Source organism: Dysidea avara, chromosome 7, assembly GCF_963678975.1.
Source record: "Dysidea avara chromosome 7, odDysAvar1.4, whole genome shotgun sequence".
Taxonomy (NCBI): domain Eukaryota; kingdom Metazoa; phylum Porifera; class Demospongiae; order Dictyoceratida; family Dysideidae; genus Dysidea; species Dysidea avara.
Genome location: NC_089278.1, coordinates 16,881,371 through 16,905,114, shown reverse-complemented (window position 1 = coordinate 16,905,114; position 23,744 = coordinate 16,881,371). Strand labels below are relative to the sequence as shown.

The following is a 23,744-nucleotide window of genomic DNA, read 5'->3' as shown; positions in this document are numbered from 1 at the left end:
TTACTTTGATTTTGTTTTGTATCTGTGTGTTATCTCCTTGATGGAGTCCTACACAGTAATAAATAAATAATAATTAAAAAAAAATGTTATTTGCTATAAAATTTGTCAATCAAGATTTGGGTTTTTGGGTTAATTGTTAGCAGACTTGATATAAACAGGGGTAGAGTGTTGCTTTCAATCACATCATTAGGTAAATCATTCCAATCTCGGATTGTTCTTGGAAAGAAACTATATACTTCTGTAGTAGTAAAATTAGTGATAGGGATAATGATTAGTAGAGAGGGTGGTACAGACAAGTTGATTGTTAGGTTCTGGTAAAGTATGACAGTATCTGTGCTGCTGCTGTAAGATGGTAAATTAATTTTATAGAACATGTGTAGTCTTGATATGTGTGATATAGTCTTCATATGTGTGGTGTAGTAATCATAAATAACTAAGGGAAAACTGTATATATCAGCAAATACCATATAATTTGTTAATTAGTATCATAGATTGGTAGTAACTTCTGTGTAGTTAAAATAGCTACTGGATCTAAACTACGTATCTATTACAAGTACAAGGAAAAATTAGGAACTTTTAAGTTTAATTAGGTATCATAGAAATAAGAAAGTAACTTTCTTTAACCAGTTCAAGTAAAACACTTACAAATTGGAAGCAAAAGTAATTCAGAATTTCACATGTTATATAGAGATTTTACAGATTACTGATATGTAAAAAGTTTTTTAAAATCATTATCTGTACTTCAACAAAATTGGTGGTTGCTTATGGAGCTCTATTCATTGTGTTGCTATTGAAAGTTGTATCAAGTATTATTTCTGGAAATATTTTACTATAAATTTTCACCCAAATGCCGGACCCAGCTAGACAAATTTCATTAATCTCAGCTCCTCTGCACCACACTATTTTCTGCTTAGTTACAGGTAGCTAATTCAGGTACACTTATTATTAACTGTAAATTTCACTAGTTTGTCTTCTATCATCTTCATTGCATCTGTAAATAAGAAGAACAATGATTTGTGTAAAAACAACCCTCTAAGCCAGTTTATGGTTGGCTTTGGGTATAGGCCATTTAAAATACAAAAAGAAGTGAAATCCACACAAAAACAACCAAGCTGTATAAAAGAGTGCGGCCTTCAAAACACCTGAGTGAAAAAAGGTTGTGAATCAAAGATGGCGGCAATTGAATGGCTGCAATGATGTGGATAACAATAAATTTTACCTGCAATGATGTGGATAATAATAAATTTTATTTAAAATATATGCAATGATGTGGATAATAATAAATTTTATTTAAAATTTATTATTATCCACATCATTGCAGCCATTTCATGGCCCCACCATGCAAAAACAGCCAAGCTGTATAAAAGGGTGCGGCCTTCAAAACACCTGAGTGAAAAAGTTGTGAAATCAAAGGTGGCAGCCATGGAATGGCTGCAATGATGTGGATAATAATAAATTTTATTTAAAATTTATTATTATCCACATCAAATTAGGAATAGGGACATAAAGTTACCTCCATTTACCTTATATATCCCAGTATAGTGATAATACTTCACTAGATTAATAGTACAGTGAAAACCAGTCATTGTAGGGACAATATTTTCTGACCTAGAATATTATGGAGGTGGCTGCATTATGCAGCCACTTTGTACACAATTAGCACATGTGGGATTTTTACAATGGCAAGGTGAGGTTTTAGTGTTTTAAACCGTACTTTAAAGGTCTATGAAGCCAGAAGTATATAAGTGCAGAAGGCACATATAACTATGCAAAATTGATATAGTGCAACATTGCCTTACTTGGAACAACACAAATCTACAGGTCACCTGTTGGTGGTTGTGGTCATAGGCGGATCTAGGAGACACTGTCAGGGGGGGCCAAGGGGGGGCAAGAAGTTTTAGTGCACAACAGTGTTTATTCTACTATGAGCTATGGGGAAATTCTAGAACACAAGTTAATGAAGTTATATTCATTTGCATAACCTTATTCAGCATATAGCTGGATGAACCATGGACATACAGTTTGTAAAATGGCTGTAGTTGGAAAAATTTTAAAAAATCAGACCTCCCAGGTTTGAATTTCAGAGCATTTTTGATAACACTTAGCTAAAAAAGTTATGCTTTGCAATGCATACAAACATTGGTTAGCCTATCTGAGATAACCTGTTTGATGGTAAAGTGTGTACCAAATCAAAATAAGGAGTAGCTGGCATTGTTACGATTTATAAAATTTGTAATTTGATGATATCAGAATTGCGACTGTTCTATTAGAGTATAGTGACTGCTCTATTAGAGTATCTCGATCTTTGTACAAAAATTCAAATTTATTTGCCCCACTTTCTTTACGGTGTACAGTTTAATTATACATGTTAACTTCATTTATAAGTGTTGTCTTCTATTTGCCCATTAGCTTTCTATACTTCTAAATACAGTGTGAATGCATGATTCTAGTTTCTGGTATACATATAGTACTGTAGGTCCAAGGGGGGCCAGAGAAGGGCCAGGGGGGGGGCACAGCACCCCTTGGCCCCCCCTCAGATCCGCCTATGGTTGTGGTAAGATGTATGATTAACTGGCTATAGAGATGGATTTAGCGTGCGACAACGTGTGAGACAGTGAGTGCTGGCAGCAAGGTTGTTAACCAATCTGTTACAGTGGTTCTGATAGATCTTGTGTGACAACAAGATGTCACGTGTGATAATTCTAGTTTGAACTTCAAAAATAAATTGATTTGATTGGACGAAATCTTGTACATGCAATTTCACTTGTTTCTGTTGCCACGTAAGGTCTCTTACAACCGCTGTAGAGTGCCAAAGGCGCTTATAAGCCCTATGGATCAGAGATAGGACATTTCATGCAAGTTGGCTGGAAGCCCAAAGTATAACCTTTGGTGCTTGTAAGCTCCTGATGAAGCAAATAATGAAGTCATTATCCAAAGGATATCCGGAGAAATATTTTTCAGGATATTGGTTTCAGCTCTACTGTATAGTAGTCAAGCTTAAGACAAAAATAACACCATTCACTTACAGCATTTCAGCGGTTTAGTGGTGACCACAACACTGCCTGAGTAATTGTGGTGGGGTTTCAGACTACAAGAAGCCCTGGAATACATTCAACACATGAAATTTCAAATATCTAATGCCTGGATTCCATCCTAAATCTTACACAGTGGAACCTGCCTTGGTGGCCACTTGCATAGAAGGCCACCTCTCTAAGAAGGCCAACTTTTTAATTCTCCTGTGAGACATCTATATGGTTAAATCAGTGCCTTGCAAAAGCAGCTATCTGTTAATTAAGCCAAGAAATCTTGGTCCAAAAGTAACCATCTTAGGCAGATTCCACTGCACCTACTTAGCTGATTTACTACATGGTAGCCATGCATATCAGTATACTGCCTAGCAGTGACACTTTTATGTTACAATGCATCTAATCAAGTCACCTTATCTAAACACAATCCCTGAATGTGATGTTTTGAGTAGCGTAATTTGCCACCTGCTCAATAAGGTTGGCCGTGAAGTGACCAGAGTAAGGTTTCAGTGTATATTGTTGACCATTAATATTGTTCGCCATTGTTAGCCATACATATTTATATGTATTTTTACTTATTCATGACTTTTCCTCTTCAGGTTTACTGATGGGCACTATGCCACTTTGTTGACTATTCCATGCATAATGTGGTGAATTGGAATCCTAAAAGGTATGTAGCATTTCTTGTATGCACATGTTGTAATGTGTCCACATATCTTAGAAATAAATTCTCCTTTATAAATTCGTCTGTTTGCTAATGTGTGGCCAGGATAAATGATTTAACATACTTGTAACACTACTGTATCGGGAGTAGTCATTCATCACAAATCGTGCCATATTACACTGTATCCTCTCTATTTGATAGATCTGAACTTGTTGAAAAGGATACCAAACTGGTGCGGCATATTCAAGAATTGGTCTAATAAAAGATTTATAAGTTAGACTTGATTGTTGTGGGGCAATGGTATATATTCCACTTTAGGAATGTTTTGCAGGCTGAGTTGGCTTTGGAGCTAATTTCATTAACGTGGTCCTTCCAAGTGAAATGGCTGTCAATAATGATCCCTATAGGTATTTGGCTGAAGTAACTTGTTTTAACTGTTGGCTATAGATACTGTAGTTATATTTATTATTATTATTATTACTAGGACCGCGTCACATACAACCAAGTACATACACCAACGTGACAGCCCCCCGGTGAGGCTATTAGGTGGTGAATGCATTATCCCCAAATCAACTCAATATGTCACAGTAGTGACAGATATAACACAAATAGTGGCATCGTAACTAAAGGCCACCAGTAGCTAAGTGCCAGTACATCATTGGTGTGGTATAAATGGCACAGTGATGTGTACAAAGTATATGCATACAAAACATACAGGAGAGAACTATACATTATTGCAGTATTGTATGCAGCAATACATTATAGGCAACATCACCATGCAGATAAAAATTATTAGCCAATATACAGCAATGCATATCAACATCAACTAGAGCTAAGTAAGGTTCATCAGTGATGTAGCAATGGCACAGTGATGGGTGACACACTATAGTTATGCATACACAACTTTCAGGAGATAGCTACACAATGCTGTAGGCGTATGCAAGCCAGATGAACCAGATAAAGGAAGACAGCCAAGCCACTAGAGCCTAGTAGCTACGCCAGGTGAAGGCAAAAAAGATTAAGCACGTATTGAATTGCCTGACACCAACACAAAGAAAGTTCGCCATGCCAGCTGCACAAGACAAACTTGTTTACTTGTATTTTATATGTAACTGTAAGCTTATTGTAAAGAGCGCGGCATATAGTGTCAGTTTAATGTTTTCTTGTATTGTTTATTTACGTGAATGAATCCACTGGCAGCTGGCATGGAGACTTGAGATGTTACAAACATAAAAACTTACTTGTAATCTTCTTGTTTACACCAGTGGCTTCTGGCTCTCATGCACGGGCATCATTAATCTTCTTCGCGCAATATGTAAGGGTGTGGTACTGGGCGTTATATAGAATTACACGTATGGTCAAGTCATCAGCACAAACAGGAGCGACGATTATACGTTTGTGCCTTCATTCACAGGCGAATCTATCCCCGGTTAGTTCATGTCTCTAGGCCTCGTAGTTTTCTCAAACATTAATTATTAATTATTTAATTATTTATTTATTTATTTATTTATGACGTAATTTTAACCGCGTTTCGTATTATTCTTAGTACTTGGTTGTATAATTATTGGGGGTACAGGTAAGAAGGCAAAGCCTGTAAATACCTGATCTAAACACAATCAGACTACTACAAAAATAATTATACATCATATTGGTAATCATAATGAAATCTATCAAGGTGTGTCTTAAACAAATTGGTTGAATTAACATTAACTGAATCATGTGAGGGAGTCCATTCCAATCATTCTAGGAAAGTTTTCTTGTTAGTTATGAGTAAGTGTACACATTTAGTGGGATTAAATTTCATTGACCACAGTGTTTTTATGTGCTATGTGTCATTCTTTAAATTCTTAAGCCACGCCCTTAGAGAGCAAATTACGTGGGGGTGACTACATTCAAACTAGAACATATGTAACAATCTCAACGAAACTTTTAGAAGTTAGACACATTGCCCTACATGCCAAGTGAGTATTATGGAAAACAACAATATGGCTTTTGTATTTGGCCTCTAGGTCTTCTTTTGGGGCTGAAACTAAGACTGACAAATGTAGCTACTCCTTCTTGTGTCCTTGCATCAACTGTAATAAGCACCCAAGAACTCCTAACTTTGACTTTCTTTTATAGCAACAACCAATGTAATTTGCAATTGTACTTAGCTAATTATGTAATTACTCTGTTACTTGTAACTCCTGGCCACTGATACAGGATACCAGTGGACCTGTAAAGCTTTTAAATAAATAAAATAAACTGTAGGGTAAGGATGCCACATGATGATGAGGTGACTGAGAAAATATTGAAGCGGATGGCAGGGGCCGCCGGTTTTTAGCATTCTGGAAGCCCTAGGCAAAGCTAAAGTTAGAAGTCCCGCTAACAGTCAAAGTATTGCTCATTTGTAGGCCTTTAGTTTATAAGCTTTTCAGTCAGTGTGCAAAACCTGGACTGCACGGCTCTCTGTAGCAGGCTAGCTATACATGTATGTATGGCTGCTCTTTATTATAATCCTAGAAGTACTTGTGTAACTTATTATAATATACAGATATCTTTCCAGCTCTATAGCACTGTATGGAAATCTTCCAGTTCTTCAGTTAGCTGATCTTGAGACCTTTACGATCGAAGAACCATGCAGTGCTACCCCTTAGTCTCACCCACTCAATCATCTTTATCATGAACAATACTTTACTGTAATCTTAGTGCCAATTTCCATCCAGTGTAGCTACTATACGAGCTACTATAGAACCACTCAGTTTTACCAAATCAGAGGCACGAAATGAAGGATGCGCCAAAGCAGCGCCGTCAAGGAGCAGAAAATGGCGAACAGCCAACCACAGCTAATATGCTGTACACCTTTTCCTAAGCAATGTAGCTACAATTCACATGCATTGGCCGCAATACAAACAGACACTAAAAGAAATCCATGTCTCTCCTATACTCGAAATCGTCACAGCCTTGGTCACAGCACTGACCTCCATATGAAGTATAATTTAGATAATTATTTGATAGCACAATAATTGTATGATCTTATCGTATTGTACATCTGTGTATAACCTTCGCTGAGCGAAGTTTCACAGTAATGGTAAATAATAATAATAATTAGCTTTTAAGTACTTAGCTACTATCACGTGAATCAGCTCTGCACGTGAGTAGAACAATAGAGAATTTTCCTGCATGCTTTTGTTATTTATTTATTTAGGCTTTATGGTGTAAAAACACCAAAGGTCTGTTGGTAGCAACCAACAGCCACAAAATACATACAATTAATACTAACTACTTAAGTAATTACCAGTGTTACATAGTTAAGATTATAAGTGGTTAAAATTGGTATGTAGTTGGAGGTTTAGTTTGGTGACATCTGGAGCGTGGACATAAGTAGTGTAGAGTGCAGTTGTTATTCTCATCAAAGTTTCTCAGGAAATGATCCCACAGAATGGCACAGATATGATTTTAGACTTTTTAGTTTAGATTTCAACAAACAAACTGACATGTTTAAGTCTAGAATTGGTATGGCATTCCACAGGGATGGTAAACAATGAAAATAAGAATGTCGTGATAACAAGAGTTTGTTACTGGAGCCTAATCTATGACAGTGTAAGTGCTTGTTCTGTAATAGAAGGCTATTCATAGCCTGGGAGTACCTAGAACTGTCCACTAGTGTATGGCTGCATAGGAAATGTGAATGCAATTGGCTGTATGAATAGCTAGCGTTTTGTAAAGAATTTTTTTTTTATAAAAAACTCTAACACAGCAGTAAAACAATTCTATTGTACAGAATCTATATGCTCAAACAGTGGGCAGAGAGGCAAACTCTGTCCAATCCTGTGATGATGGAATTGTTGTCATTACAGAAGCAGCATTGCCACGTTGAACATCAATAGCAACCTTCTGAATTAAAAATTGAGTAGCCCTATTATCACCAGACTGTTCCATTACTCAGGAACCTATCTGCCTCACTAATGAGCATGCACATGATCCCCAAGCATCTAGGGTCTCAACACATAGAGGAGAGAAGTGAAATGATCGAATCAGAGAAGAATACTTTCTGAACTTAGCTGACTCTGCAGAGTTTGCCAGCCGACTGGCACCACTTGCAGCAGTAGATAAATTAGATGGGGCCAGGGTGTCTGAACAGGTTAAGTCCCAGAGCAAGGATAAGCCCGTGACCAAGGAATCAAAGACATACCATCTGGCCTCTTACCATCTGGCCCCTTACCATCATTACGACATACACTGACTGACTCCAAAACAGCAGGTACACCTCCAGACACCAGAGCACAACGAATAGTTTCATTCACTGCAGCATGCCGAGGAATACGACCTCCACTACACCCTCGACTACGCCTGCAAGATAAACCATGAGTTCCAAAAACATCAACTTTATGGCTGCCACAAACACACATATGCTCGACAATGATGGGAACACCAAGACGTAGACCAAGAGCAATCCTCAAAGACTTAGTACCCAAGGAAGATACAGGAAGAGCACCAAGCCACGCACCAGACTCTGAGGAGGAAACTGACAATAGGCGAACCTTTGTTTTAGCATCACGAAAGGCAGAGTCCAAAACAGATGAAAAATGGTGTTCGTAAAGCAGTCCATCCCAACCATGTTGAAGATGTCTGCGGTCTTCAGGGCCCGGGGCATAGGATAGCTACTCAGCAGACCATTGGTCAAGAGCCTCGTGGAGAAGAGAAGATTCAAAAGATAAGCCGGAAGGAGTCAAGATGGAAGAAACTAGTTCGGAGGTACTAGTATGAAGGGAAGAAATATAACTGGGCAGACTTAAATCAATTGCACTACAGGATTCCCAAACCTCCTTTAGCAGCAGGGAGAATAGACTGTGCCCACGCAGAAGAACTGATGCTTATGTTGGTAACAGTCTGGAGGGAAGTGCAGATTAACTCATCAAACTTCTCTAAAAGTCCAGAAACCCTCCAGGATGGAGAAGTGTGCAGGAGATAAAGGAGTTTGGGGATGGCAAAACAATGACGCAGCAGATAAAAGGCATCATGAACAAATAAAGTCTACAGACGTCAAATAAGTGTCTGAATACAGCCAAGCTTGGATCCAAAATTGAAGGTAGTGCATCAAGAGTAATAGGAGAACCCAACAAAGACACCTCTAAAGAATCAAGGAGATGGACACCAGGTGCAATAGATTGTAGTTCGTCAACAAAGGGAGTAGAAGATGCACCTGCAATGTATGCTTCACATTTGGAAAGGTTCAAGGAGAGTCCCAGGGAAGAAGATTGTTCCAGAATAGTTGTAAAATCTGCTAAAACAGACTGTGGTGAACCGCCAGGAGTACCATCAAGATACCAAACATTAAATGTCGATACAAGCTCACTAGCCAAGAAATGGATGACTAGATTGAAAGGGACTGGACCCAAGGGGTCACCTTGCTGCACACCAGTAGCAGATGGAATGATGGAGTTTTGTTATAAATGTACATGCAATCTGTAAGCCTGAGGCCCCTTTTTTGGTGCTCAGAGGCCCCCTCGGCCCAGGCACGCTGCCTACTCCACCTAAGGTTAAGGCCGGCTCTGCTGCCACCAGGGCAATTAATGTTCGGAATGCCTGCCACAAAGGAACCACAGGGCATGCACCTATGCGCTAACCACATGCGATTAAAATAAAAAAAGAACGAAAACCTCCCCTTTGATGTCAGCTATCTCGATCTAGAAACAGTCGATATGGATTTGTTTCACTGTAGTCTTGTAGAGATAACGTGAATGAAGGGTGAAATACAGGCACGCCAAATTATACAACATTCTCTGGCGGTATGTGAGGGAAAGCTCCCTTTGTCTGATTGAACTGTTTATGTGTGCATTTTAATAACAAAAAAAAAATTAGATTAATTTTTTTAAATTCTCCTGTGTACGGTGTAGCTATACTATGGTCGTTGCATACTGATCCATGCATGTAGCTACTGGCAAATGAAGGTTGCTACGAATATCAGTAGCTGTAGTAACGAAAAATTGCGTCACTAGAGCTAAATGGCTAGTAACTCTGTAACTGACAACGTCTATATAGTTAGCACAATATTCTAGTTGTATAGCTAGCTCAGGCAGTAGGCTATAGCTATGATGATTCTACCAGTCCCTACTAGCTAGCTATCATACATGCATAGTAGCTATATATTAGCTATAGTATATACCAAGAGTATATGATGGGGAGGGAGAGTGTCGAACTGCGCTATAGGCTGTGAAATACAGCAAAGTAAATCAGCTAAATACCTGGGAGTAGTGATAGACGAACACCTAACTTGGAAGGAACATGTCAATGACATCTGTAGTAAAGCCATCAAAGCAAAAGCCTTCTTACAATGCAATTAGAGTTGTTTTAGTACAGCAGATTCATTTTAGTTTAGTTCTAGTACCCATAGTCCACTGCAGTTTTAGTTCTAGTACCCCAGTTCTTTAGTTAGTTTTAGTTCTAGTATCCCGATTCCACCATAGTTTCAGTTAGTATTAGTTCTGGTACCCCATATTTCTGTAATTTTAGTTAGTATTAGTTTCATTTTAGTTAGTGTTAGTTCTAGTATTAGAATCTTCACACATACTAACCTTGGTAGCAACCCCTAGACTTACAGAAACTTTAGATATGGTGTTGTGATAGATTCTTCAATTTTATTTCCCATTTTATATCGATGAGGCAAATTGTACCGAGTATCCAATTCTTAACGCATGAAATTCTCTGTTATCTACTAAATTCAGTGGTACATTCTTAGCACGTAGGATGAAATGTATAATAGCTTTATGTTTATTGCTGTTAGAGTTGTACAATTTAGATCCTAAACTATGTATTGGCAAGGAGGACTGTTTCAACTGGCTAGAAGAACCTCTCCTTTCTTTTCCTTTGTCTTTTAATTTCAGCTGCTTCAAAATGTTTATAAGCATCAGTATGGCATGTCTTCAAATGCTTCCTCAAGTTTGTAGAATATTGTCCTTTAAATTCTTTATATACCACAATAGTACTTCTCACAGTACACACACTTTTGTCCTTGATCTTATCGTACCTGAAGTAGTTCCACACTCCACTTGACTTAGGCCTTCCACCTGGTTCAGCACAACTTCCATTTGCCATTGTGCACAAATGAACAAAAGCTCTAATAGAACTGTGCTTAAATATCTAGTGTTGCACCGATATGCATTTTTTCAAATTTACCGATACCGATTATTTTCCTATTCCTGTAACCGATATGCCGATATTTACCGATATTTTTCCATTCTTCAGAACAGGGGAGGAGGAGCAGAAAATCACCTGAAGTTTATGTGTATAAACTGCATTTGTGATGATATGTAATCAATGTAATTAATCGCATGGGCGGCTGACTTTTACAATGTTTTCTAGTTTTGCTACTATCTCCTTTCATGGAAAAGGAAGCCAAGTAGTTATAAAAAAGCTAATCCAGCTTATCAAACAATGTTTTTAGTGGGACTACAGACTCTTTGTGAACAGTTATCAACTAATTGCGTGGGCGGCCGATAAATATACACAGCCCTCTATAGCCTTGCAACCATACTTGTGGAAACAAACAAGCCAAAACAGTTACAAAACAGTTGCAGCAAACCACGCACCACTTTCTTTACTTTCACCTGTTCATTGCCGTCAATTTAACGATTGATTGTGGGTTTCGGTTAATCGGCAAATTATTTCTGCTTTGTGGCCGATACCGATACTTGTAAAATTAGCTAATATCGGTTGTTACCGATAATTCAACCGATTATCGGTGCAACACTATAAATATCCTAAATTAGCAAAATTAATGTTGAACAACAATGTTTTATGGTATATAGTAATTGCAGGCATCACCATCTGGTGTTAAGGTTACGGGTTAGGCGCTTAATACTAGGTTATTATTTTTCGATGCACGATAATGGTTGGTGCAATATTGGCACGAAACTCGAGTAGATGTTAGTGAGAAGGTTGTTAACTTTAAAGCGTTGTATAGCCACGTGATAATAGCGGAGGAATCATACAAAGTGAGTGTTAATAATTTACTGTCAAGCGTAAAATTAAGTCCCGCAATGTGGTTGAACCAGCGTTTAGCGCTACTGCTTAATGTGGTTATTATTCATCAAAAATAGCAGCTGTCAGCCAATTAGCACTAAATTTTTATGGCAGTGTCAATGGGTGGTTATATTATCTAGGTCCTGTGTGGAGGCTTTGTGGGATAACTGACTAGAGGCTGGTTAGTTATCGTATCTTTCAAGGATAATGGCGATTAGTTCTACTATGGAAATACCACGAGTGCACTACAGTGCTGTTACACTCGAATAACAACTCAATTCGTTCGTGAGGACCTAGAAATCACTAAGTAATAGCTTATTAATGCTGAATATCATGGTCTGGCTTCCCATGAAACCTGTTTTTTGATGAATAGCAACTCAACAGTTTCGCTGTTTAGTGCCTGCATTTCTGTACAAGCGCATCCCTTGTTGAGTGTATCGCTGCTTATGGTATTTCTTGTACGTTAATATACCATGTTATTTTAGTGTGTTCTTCTGTGCAAAACGGTTAAAACAGAACTATAAGCAAAGCGCCAACAAAATTATTTAATGGGTAACCCGTAACCTTAAGTGGTTATAGTTTACAATACCCTTTTATGTAGAATTGCTTGAGAAACCTTTTAGTTAGTTCTAGTTCTTGAACTACAGTTTTAAAGGTTTTAGTTTAGTTTTAGTTTTAGAACTAAAATGGACCACAATTTTAGTTAGAACTAGAATTAAATTGCTGTACTAAAACTAGATTTAGTTCTAGTTCCTAAGAACTAAAACAACACTAAACGCAATCTCTTCTGGTGTCCAACAACAGTGAAATCTAATTGTTACACATCCTTAGTGAGACCTATATTAGAGTATGCTGCTACAGTGTGGTCCCCACACCTTCAATATCAGAAACACCGCATTGAAAAGGTTCAGCACAGTGCTGCTCGCTTTGTTAAAAATGACTTCTCCTATCACAGTAGTGTAACTACCATGTTCAAACATCTTAAGTGGCCACTACTCGAACACCGAAGAAATTTCTTAAAATTGATAATGTTTTACAAAATATTACATGGTCTTGTTGACATTTCATTTACACTTATACCCCTTTCAACACCTACCCGTGGACACAACCAGCGTTTCGTCACCCCTTTTGCTAGAACTGATACAGATTTAAATTCTTTCCTACCCTCTGCTATCAATTTGTGGAATTCTCTACATATGAAGAAGTTTTGCTCAAAAATGGAACTTTCAGGCCAGCTGCCATGACTAATTAGGTGATTTGTCCAATCAAGATCAAAGCAATTAAGCAGCTGTAATTGATTTAACTTGCTATATTTCATTTATTAAAGGCTTTACTGTTGCTGATTTTTCATTTTGTAGGTTTTGGGACATCTCTACTACACTGAGCGTCAAAGATTGGCTATTCTTCCATAGTGCCAGTTCATGACAGATGTATTAGTGTACTAGAACTTTTGCACACATACAGTGTTTCATTAATAAAATAGTTTTAAAGCACTGGATTAAGTGTGGGAAGTTATTTATAGTTAAAGATTGGCTGTGCGTTGCTTGTCAAACCTAACTTGACGAACTCCGTGCCAAAACACAGCTTTAATCTCGCTCCGAATTGCCCGCATATTTTACCTCCGACTTTAGCATCGTTTTGACGAGATATACTTTACGCTGGAAGTGCTCACTATGGCTTGTTAGAAACGCTCAAGAATAGGCTACCAGAATCTAGCAGCGAATCCTGAAAAATCCAAACATGTCACGAGATATGATTGAATCTATAAGAATAGTGAAAATGCCCCATAGGAAATGTATTGAAACCAATTGTGTTCCTGTATTGTCAAAATGACGAGCGGGTTTTTTGTGTACCGAGCTTCATTTAGTATCATTCTGTTCACCATGAGTTGCTCTTTCTCATGCTACTTGGGAATCTGAAATACGTATTTGGAGTGAAAAGATACGTGAGTATAAAGTGTCTGTACAATAGAATTTATCCACTTTATAGTGAACAAATCGGTGAGGCTGGAGCAAAAACGTAGCATGCCTGATTCATTAGTTGATTTAAACCAATTTAAAGATGATTTGTCTTATACCTCTTCCCAACAGACTGATTTTATGTATGATCTGTGTGTTTATACTCTTTCTGTGAGTTCTACACAGTAACTAACAATAACAATAACAAAAAATGAGCCCGTAAAGTAACCCACATACCTTCGTTTCTTCTCGTAAACCTGACTGCTGTTGATTCAGTGTTCAGATTAAACACCTTAAATGTTTTAACAAGTGGTCGGACCGTCCGTATGGAATCGCAATGGCTGAAATTCCATCTAGACATGTCACTTTAACTAGTAGAACTGTCGAGGCAAGGCATGGGATGGCGACCATGATGAAATCGAAATCTTGACTCATGATGAAACCTCGATGTTTGTTTTCCAGGTTAGCTGCTTGTCTCTCTATGGCGAGTTCCTCTGCGTGATGTGCCAGACTTTTCTCGAGTACACCATTCTTTCACTAGTCACACGTACAAAGTTCGCCCACTACGCTTATAATTAGTCACCAATCAACACAAATCACCGAGTCGTTTGAATGATGCTATAGGACTTTACGGGTTCATTTTTCACAGGGTAGAGCGTAGTTCGACACTCTCCCTCCCCATTGTATACACGTATAGCCACTTTAAATTTGTCACGTGCATTTGTATCGTAGCCGATCGTATAACAATGGTCGTATTTGCTATAAAACTATATGTCAATGTTAATTATAAGCAAATGCGCAGCTGAAGTGTTCAACTTACATAAACTACTGGTTGCTGCTGGTTGAAGAAATGATATACCCCTTGCACATTGATAGGTGGTGAAGTGGTACTGTCTCCTTTAGGAACTTGACTGCTGGCCTCTTTAGTTCCATTACCAAATGGATAAAACTGGTTTAATGGTATACACAGAGAGATCTTAATTAGTCTTAATAATATGATAATCCAAATAGATGTCCTCATTGCTTCATACACACATATAGCTGATCCATGTAGTTCTGTACTTTTTATCTGTAGCTATAGTGTTGCAACCATACAGTGTAGTAGCAATATACATTCTTGGTCAACAGGATTGTAGATAAGAGTAGTCTAGACTTTGGTATCTGTGTGTCTATAAGTAGCTACAGTAAGTTTTATCAATATTGTACTTAACTACAAATCTTGTTTCCTGAAAAAATTAAGTATCCAAGTACAACAGTCAGCCAGGGTGAGCAGTGAGCACTACTATATACCAGAGACATGCCGGTGAAGAGACCAAGGTCTCCCAATGGTACGCCTGAAAAGGCTTCAGAAAAGTTCGTTAAAGTTGTATATGTTTGTGAAATGTAGTGAATTAGTTTCTGAAGATTGCAACTGTATTTGTTGTGTCTAGAATGGGAACATAGTTCATGTGCTAACATTACTGAAACTGACCTAACAACACTTGATGAATACTAAAATGTGACCGGATTTAGCAAAATCAACCATATGGGTGCAAAAGCCAAAAGTGAGATAACACCAGCATGAAGTTACTGCACTATCAGGCTAACAATTTCCATATCAAACTCGCCTTCAATTTGTCAGGCCTGCTTTTGGTAGACTGTTCTCTGGCGGCCTGTATAACCACACCAGACATCTGTACAGGTCTGTGAACAACAAGGAAGTGCTTTGGGGGGTTCATACACTCTGGACAGATGATCAGGGAGCTGAATGTGTGATGTATGTCTGTTTTGTGAGATTTCCTGCCTCTGACGGGCTGCTGCTTTCAGTTACCAATCTCATCCATTTTGTAGTCTATCTCTTTCCCGCCCCGCCCCCCACCCCACCCCCCCCCCCCCCCCCCCACCCTCCAACCCTTTTTTGAGGACTCGTGATACAGCAACATTGGTGAAAAAATCTATCTAAAATGGTAGGAAACTCTACAGGGATTACCTTGGCCACTAGCTGCTCTTAAAGGTTGTGAATTGCTCCATCGTTGCTGAAAAATCCAAACATGTAGCTGCCAAGGCTGGTGAGTAACAAAGCTTTAAATTATTAAAATACATTTTTCTCTGAATCAACAATGCACCCATAAGGGTGATTTTCCAAAATCCAGTCACAAATGTTGCCTTTTTTGTAGTCATTGCTTGCCCCAGGTTACAGAAGCCTTAATTATCTCTTTGCCAGATCTATTCTAAGCTGGATGATGGACTTGAAAAATGATTCCAATCAATGGAGAATGCGTTTAAAACAGTTTAACAATCTTACCTCAAGAAGTGATGAATTGAAAGTCCGGGTAAGTGATGTAGGCACCATTATCTGGCCAAATACAACCACCTACTCCAGATGAGCTTAGAAATGCAGTGTCATCCGGTATTAATGAGGAAAAAGAAAAACAAAAAACGTAGATTGAATCTTACACAGCGAAACTCACTAATAGTTACGAGTTGACACGATTTCCGTACTTGAAACCTGCCATTTCTCGAGACGAGCTAGACGTACGGATACGAAATAAATTTCGTGATACATTGGATACGCCAATCGTATAAGAATCCGTAACTATTACGGTTTGACACGATAATAAAATGGCCGAGACGACTTTGTCTTCACAAAGCCTAGCTAGGAGTCAAGCGAAATAGAAAGCGACAGTTTTGTGATCACTGCCACAAAGAAGTGTCCAAGTCTACGTATTATCGGCACAAGTTAATGCATACAGAAGACTCGGATCTCGAGGAGGACGCAAGTAGGGAACTTCTGGAATTCCCCGAAAATGGAAACGAAGAGGACTTTGTTGAGATATCTAACGTGAGTTATGTGTGAGCGTGAGTTATGTGTGAGCGTGAAATTGGTTGTAGAAAGAAAATTGGAGAGGGATGACACGAAATAAGCGCCATCAAAGAAAATTTATACAACTTGAGTTGTTTGAACCGCTAAAACAGCCAGCTGTACAGTCCAACCAGCTCAGAAATTGGCTAGTCCTAGAGAGTGGAATCAGAAATCCCAGTGGTCAATTCTTCGAGCATTTTGATTAATTAACACAATGACCCATTACAATACTCGAGGTAAGAAGTCAGCACACATAATTTCTACATATCACTACTTCATATACAGGTATGGATGCCAACCGTGGCATACCTCAGGATCCAGGTCGGACCATTCAATCACGGACTCCACAAGGCCGAGGTAAGCAGTCAGCACACATGATTTCTACATATCACTACTTCATATACAGGTATGGATGCCAACCGTGGCACACCTCAGGATCCAGGTCAGACCAGTCAATCACGGATTCCACAAGGCCGAGGTAAGAAGTCAGCACACATAATTTCTACACAATATTATCACTACTTATATCTAGGTATGGATGCCAACCGTGGCACACCTCAGGGACCAGATCACAGCTTTCAATCACAGACTCCACAAGGCCGAGGTAAGAAGTCAGCACATGTAATTTCTACATATCACTACTTTATATACAGGTATGGATGCCAACTGTGACACACTTCAGGATCCAGGTCAGACCATTCAATCACAGACTCCACAAGGCCGAGGTAAGAAGTCAGCACACATAATTTCTACACAATATTATCACTACTTATATCTAGGTATGGATGCCAACCGTGGCACACCTCAGGGACCAGATCACAGCTTTCAATCACAGACTCCACAAGGCCGAGGTAAGAAGTCAGCACATGTAATTTCTACATATCACTACTTTATATACAGGTATGGATGCCAACTGTGACACACTTCAGGATCCAGGTCAGACCATTCAATCACAGACTCCACAAGGCCGAGGTAAGAAGTCAGCACACATAATTTCTACACAATATTATCACTACTTATATCTAGGTATGGATGCCAACCGTGGCACACCTCAGGGACCAGATCACAGCTTTCAATCACAGACTCCACAAGGCCGAGGTGAGAAGTCGCAGACTTAATTTCTGCATATCACTACTTCTCCAATAGATATGGATGCCAACCGTGGCACACCTTGAAGATTAGAGCAACAAATTACTTCAAGGACTCGAGGTGAGAAGGCAACAGGCCAAATTTATTCTGTGTGTTACTTGGGTACCACTAGGTGTGGATAATAGGAACAGTCATTTGGTTGGATTCTATGCGAGATCTAGACAAGAGCAGCATAGTGAACCTGTGATCTCAGAAATTGAGGGGAAACTTGACCAGATGGCTGCTATGATGCAAAGTCAGCAGGAAGCACTATCAAAGTTTGCCATGGACAATCAGGCTTTGAGGATGACCGTAGAAGCCTTAAAAGAAGTTGTCAATGAGAGAAGAGATAACAAACTTACAGTCTGCCGGTCAGGAAGGTACCACACCAGACGAAGCACTTGCTAGCTCTAATGATGAACGTCTCGATACCAATTTGAGTGTAAGTACTACAGTATTCATTAACAGTTAATATTAGAGAAGCTTTTATGTAAGTGCTTAAGTATTAGTTGCTGCATCTTACTTGATTGCATTGCCATGTGCAGGTGGATTAATAAACTTTCATTTGTTTATTTACCTTGTGTTGGATTGATACTTCTGCAACCGTTATCATGGCTAACTGATCATATTTGTAGGGAGATGTTAAGAAGCTATATGAAGAATTCGATGCTGATTTTGATTTAGAAGAAAGGTACGAAATAGCAAATGACAACAAATATTGATGTAATTAAACCAGGCACACACCCACAGCCAGCCGAAGGCCGGCTGTGGGCGCGCGCCTGGTTTACTGAACTTGTTTCCCGAAAAACGTGTGTGTGTGCCTATGTATGTTTGTCTGTACACACCCACGTGAGCAAACCATTAGCTCAGTGGTAAAAACAGCTTATCCACAACAAGTTAAGGCTAAACAAAGCCTTTAGTGAACCACCGCACTGGTGAGCTTTGGCTTGAAGGTGGTTTCTTTTCCAAGGTTTAAAACTGGCACAGTGACTCTCCACAGGCTTCGAGATTGGCTTTCCTAGTGGGCTGTTCAGGTGTTCTATAACTGAAAAATGCCGTAGTAGGCCTCATAGGCTCCCAGTAGATGCGTATCTCGCCGTTCTAAAAGTGGGCGTGACCCGTACTTACGCAAACGAAAATGAAGAGCAGCCCGGTGGCTTTAGGGTTTGAGAGATTATATTCGTAGAAGACAGTGTACACTAATAAATTGGGGCAGGTAATGTTGAGTGATAGCTGGTATTAGCTAGTACAGCAAAGAGAACTTAAATTTTAGTGGCAAATTATGGTGAAGTGCATTTGAAATAGTGCTGAAATAACTATTCGATAATTTGCTACTAGCATTATTTGATTCGTTAAAGACTGCCCTTCAAATCGCTGAGCATTGTTCTATTGTTGTCTTGTGTTTGTGATTATATGAGGTGAAGAGCATATAAAGCCAGATCGGATTCGGTAGATTTCAAATTTCACTTTTCTGCAACTCTGCTATTGCATTTTGCCGTATTCTGTGTTTTCAATAATTATTCTACTTAATCATCTTCCTCAACTGTTAGTCATCCATCTCTAAGCAAATAAAAAAAAATATGAAGGTTAAATCCTGCTTTAGCTTTCACCTGTTAATAGAAAGGTGTCTGCAATAAATTAGGGCTATTAACTTAGAGCGATAGCTGATATTAGCTAGTACAGCAGAAAGAACTGAAGTTTTTGTACCTAACTGCACTTTAAGCACCACGTGACGTGGAGCATTTATTAGAATACACATGGAGTGTGTGTGTGTTGTGTGTGTTGTGTGTGTGTGTGCCAATAGTTTAAAAAGAGCCCCGGTAACAAGGTATTAGTTTGTTTGCATAACTACTGTAAGTTATTTGCTACTAGAAACTTATTTAATGATGGTTGAAAATGTAGGAAATGTGGTAAGTCTTCACTCCTTAGTATGTATTGCCAATATGGATCTGGTACCGATACCAGTAATATAGGCAGTGATACTACGTAATGTCAGTATTGGTACTTTTCTACTTTAGAGTGATTCTATTTCAAGATCGTCCTGAGAATTGCTGAGCATAGTTTTAGTGTTGTCTCATCTTCGCCTTGTAGGGATATTCAAAGTTTTGCTTATTCTGTAATTCTGCCGTTCCATTATTCCATATTTTGCCTTTTCTCACTTAATTGTTCATTGTCAAGTGACTCAAGTCGTCTTTTCATTGCACTTGAGAACTGCAGAATTTTGGCTCAAATATTTCAAAAGAAATTTACAGTGACCAGCACTGAAGTTTTAAAATAAATCATCTTCCTCTATAATTCAAGGTTGTTTTAAGTAAATTCTGCATCGTGATTTTCTGAATGATTGGGGTTATAATTATGATTGACCAGCCAACATTTTGGCTGCATTGAAGTAAGAGCAATGTCACCAGGTGATATTTGTACCTTCATGAGACTACACCTAATTGAGACTACGGTACGCATAGTATGCTTTAAAGTTTCGTCGCTAATGAGGTACTTAGACCCTTTATTTACATATTACTAAATTGGTCAGCTTTTAGCAACTCCTGCTGTATATACTTTAAAAATTGATGGAACATGTACATATAGTTTTTTTGTTTAAAATCTGGGATTTGCAAGGCATACTGGTATATATTGTTTGAGTCATGTAACGTAGTACACATTACATATTTTATTTACATATATAGATGTTGGTTATTAATATTAGAGGCAGTTCATCGTTACTACGAATCCCGTAGACGAAAGCTAGTTACTGATGTGAGGCCTGACAGGGTGGCTATTAAAGAAGCCAATGACAGGAACACCAAAGTGAGGAGCAGGCAGAAAGCGGTTAGTTTTCTTTGGGTGCATCAATAAATTTCAATATTCTGGAAACAGTTGTATGATCGTCGCAAGAAGCTATGCGCGACGAAAGAAGAAAAGAAAAGATGGAGAGAAATCATACCAGCCTATATGACTGAAGAGAGTTATGACGGTGAAGGCTCTTACAGAACACATTCACCATCGTGGCGATCTACTGGTTAGTTACATTACATGAATGGTATTTCTTACAACAAGGCTGATTTTATGGTCTCCCTGATAGAACTAGAAGACTTTATTCAAGAGCTGGATCAAAGGTGGACAGTGAAAAGTGTATTGAAGAAGCCCAGAGTAGTGTCTACTCCACTAGTGTGTGAGGCCCCGAGGGGAGCTCCAGCTTGGGCAGTGAGAGCACGGTCAATAAGTCCTACTGTGTGTTAACTTATAATTAGTATAGTGTAACAGATGATACATTTTAGGTAACAACTGCTTATCATGATGCACCACAAAATGGTCACCAGTTGCAATCCTCCTATACTGAAGTGGAACAGGTGTGTACGCAGCTAAGCTGTATCATTTGTGATTTTATTTTGACCACTACAGGTTGAAGATCCAGCTGTTGCTAGTGGTGGTACAGGTCATGATCAGATGCACGCAGCTTATGATTCTGAGGTATGTACTACGTATGACATAGCAAATACCTCTTCTGATGGCTATTATCTATTTTCAGAGCCTCACACACTATCCTCTGCCGCAAGATGATTATTCAGATGTATGTGTGTACAGTATAAAAGTTCATATGTTTAGTTTAGCTGCACATTGCAAAGGGCTATTCACCTTCACCGTACTATGCTCGCAACATACAGCCTCCACAAGACCAGTACTATCTTCAGGTAAATTAACCTACAAAATCTTCCGTGTGATGTACCTTAACTGGTTGTATTACAGTTCAGTCAACGACCAGATAACAATGATCATTGCATTAACGTAAGTGTCAAAGTGTTGATTAGGCTTACATTTACATATTATTGATTTTGTAGCACTATGAAGAATCATTGCCATCACAGCAGGTGAGTTGTTTGTGTATAATTTGTCATTACTGTAAATAATAAGCATTGCATACTGAATATTGGGTTATTTCAATGGGATTGCTTTATACACTACCATCATGTTAACGTTTGAGAAGAAAGTTTGTTGATTGATACTTTGGCAATACAACAGCAAATCTAGGGCGTTTTGCTTGAAATGTTAAGATTGAGTTTGTGTGGTAAAAGCTTGGCTACATCCATACATTATTGATATGTGACCAAAAGCACAGCTAGTTTTGCAATTTTCTGAAACTTTTTATAATAACTTCTTGGTTATATATAGAGAAAAACCGATGGCCTGGGATGTCCAAAGTTTTAGCCTTAGTTTTAGAAAACAGCATTAGAGTGAAATAATGAATTTGTACATGTCTACAGTATGTGAAAAATAAGCCACAGAAGGTAATGTTGTGTAATCCATCATAACTCATGAAGGAATTGAAGCAAGCCGCTAGGACTTGGCTCCTTTCTTCCTTATGAAATTGAACACCGAGTAAGGTGTAGTGGCTGGGCGTCCTGCATGGTATTGGAAACCTTACAACTATGAAGGCAGTTGATAGCCCACAAATATGCATCATAAGTTGGCCTATGGGACGTGCCTTGTACAAGTGTAGCCACAACCGTGTTGTTAATCCTTATTGTAGTACCTTTGTAACCATTTTCCACTTATGCTAGCGGTTTGGCAGTAGCTTGAAAGAAACATCCAGCCCGCTATTTGAGACATTGTACAAAATTATATGTATATGCTAAATTATTTATTTTTCCTTAGGGTCAGTATGCTACACCTCCAAATCTTGTAAGTAAATTTTTTGCTGTTGAAATAAGTGGTTATTTGGTGCATATTTCTAGGTACACCAAGTTGATTTGGCTGATCCGGTGGTTGCCATATTTGAAGATTCAGACTAACATTTTATTTCATTTAATGCACGGAAAATGTAATATCTAGTATACGGAAAATTTAATATACCTATACGGAAAATGGCTAGTTTTACGGGATCTAGTTTTACTGGGACGAAGTTCAGCATGCTTTGATACTACCACGACGGTGTTGCTGGGTGTTAATAGAGGACTGCTGATACGGCAAAGGATGCTTTGATACTACCGCGACGGAGGTACTGGGTGTTGATAGAGAGCTACTGTTACGGTGCCAGACAGAATTCCGTCTCCAAGAAATGGTCCCACGACGAAGCAAGACGACTGATGATACGAAATCTGATACGAACGCTGTATCCACTCGTAACCAATCCACGACGGTATGTTATACGTACAAGGACAAGGTCGTCATAGACTACCAGTTTCGCTGTGTTATAGTTCATAACATGGTAGAATCTAGTGCAGATCAGGCAGAAACTCGCAAGGAGTAAGATATAGTTAATATTCAGGATATACTAGGCTCCCAGCTTGCATGAACTTCAACTCTACATTTCTATAATGCTATTAGACTAGGGAGAAAAGGTGGCCTCAAACCGAGACTCCTGAGGATTACTGTTGTGGCTCTCTCCAGACATTTTAAACTCAGGATTTTTCCAAGTGAATATAGAATATTTCATAAAAGAGAGAGCAGATGGTTTTGGAGGTGTATTTATAGCATGTCGAAATGGTATCACCTATAATGATATTCATATAGACTCACCTACTGAAGAGAGAAGAACCATCAGTATTATTGATGACACAAACAATTACAATCAAATGTCCTCGGACACATGCTACCACAAAAATAGGGCATAAAAAGCCCCACAGGTGGGCATGGCAAGGAGTACAATTAACAAAAAAAAACACACACAATTAATAATGAAAAATGTCTTGCCAACATAATGTTCAAAAGTCCACACACCATTCTTGGCAGCTCTTCGCCATAAATATTCTCCTAGAAGAGGATATTGAAATTGCCGCTGCTAAATCAAAGATTCTCTTACATTGAGATTTTAACATAGTGAAATTATTTTGAATGAAGTTCACACAGTTCCGAAAAGAAGATAATGAACTTGGCAGATAGTGACCCAATACACTCATCTAAATTGTGTCATAAAAGTTAACAATGCCAAGGCGATCTAGCTCAGACAAAAGTAGTTGATATTCTTCCTTTTTAAGTTTACGTTCTCTTGCAAGTTCAAGGTGACGGACAGAGTCCAGGGGACAAGTAAGCTCCAATAAGGCTACTGAATTACTTTCTTTATTGTGAATCACAATATCAGGGCGATACGGCGTAATGAGAAGAGCGGGGGGTATTGTTTCCTGAGG

At 38.7% G+C, this 23,744-nt stretch overlaps 3 protein-coding genes across 6 annotated transcripts in view; 2 read left to right on the top strand and 1 right to left on the bottom strand.

The window, feature by feature from the left end:
* LOC136259841 (uncharacterized) overlaps window positions 1-14,918 on the bottom strand; it is a 106,069-nt gene extending 91,151 nt beyond the window's left edge. Inside the window, exon 1 of the mRNA XM_066053390.1 lies at window positions 14,473-14,918. Coding sequence (XP_065909462.1) covers window positions 14,473-14,673 — 201 coding nt within the window. The 5' untranslated portion in view covers window positions 14,674-14,918. The remainder of the gene's footprint in view (window positions 1-14,472) is intronic.
* Window positions 14,919-16,075: 1,157 nt separating this feature from the next.
* Window positions 16,076-17,696, top strand: LOC136259843 (accumulation-associated protein-like). The gene is made up of 10 exons (XM_066053396.1): window positions 16,076-16,473; window positions 16,524-16,730; window positions 16,780-16,851; window positions 16,901-16,972; window positions 17,027-17,098; window positions 17,149-17,219; window positions 17,274-17,345; window positions 17,396-17,466; window positions 17,521-17,592; window positions 17,641-17,696. Exons 2-8 carry the CDS (start codon window positions 16,709-16,711, stop codon window positions 17,411-17,413), a joined length of 399 nt encoding a protein of 132 aa, XP_065909468.1. The 5' UTR covers window positions 16,076-16,473; window positions 16,524-16,708; the 3' UTR covers window positions 17,414-17,466; window positions 17,521-17,592; window positions 17,641-17,696.
* A 71-nt stretch (window positions 17,697-17,767) lies between these two features.
* On the top strand, window positions 17,768-22,482 carry LOC136259842 (uncharacterized). 4 transcript variants are annotated; one of them, XM_066053393.1, is made up of 13 exons: window positions 17,768-18,064; window positions 18,258-18,313; window positions 20,307-20,448; window positions 20,497-20,638; window positions 20,702-20,823; window positions 20,898-20,969; window positions 21,022-21,090; window positions 21,149-21,190; window positions 21,246-21,311; window positions 21,367-21,405; window positions 21,459-21,488; window positions 22,273-22,299; window positions 22,353-22,482. In XM_066053393.1, the coding sequence occupies exons 1-13, from the start codon at window positions 17,960-17,962 to the stop codon at window positions 22,407-22,409; spliced, it is 969 nt and encodes a 322-aa protein (XP_065909465.1). In that variant the 5' UTR covers window positions 17,768-17,959; the 3' UTR covers window positions 22,410-22,482. The 4 variants fall into 4 exon arrangements, with proteins under 4 accessions (XP_065909465.1, XP_065909467.1, XP_065909464.1 ...); XM_066053392.1 differs by having other exon boundaries at window positions 17,772-18,068; window positions 18,262-18,313; window positions 20,702-20,850; XM_066053391.1 differs by having other exon boundaries at window positions 17,773-18,064; window positions 20,702-20,850.
* Window positions 22,483-23,744: the final 1,262 nt, after the last annotated feature.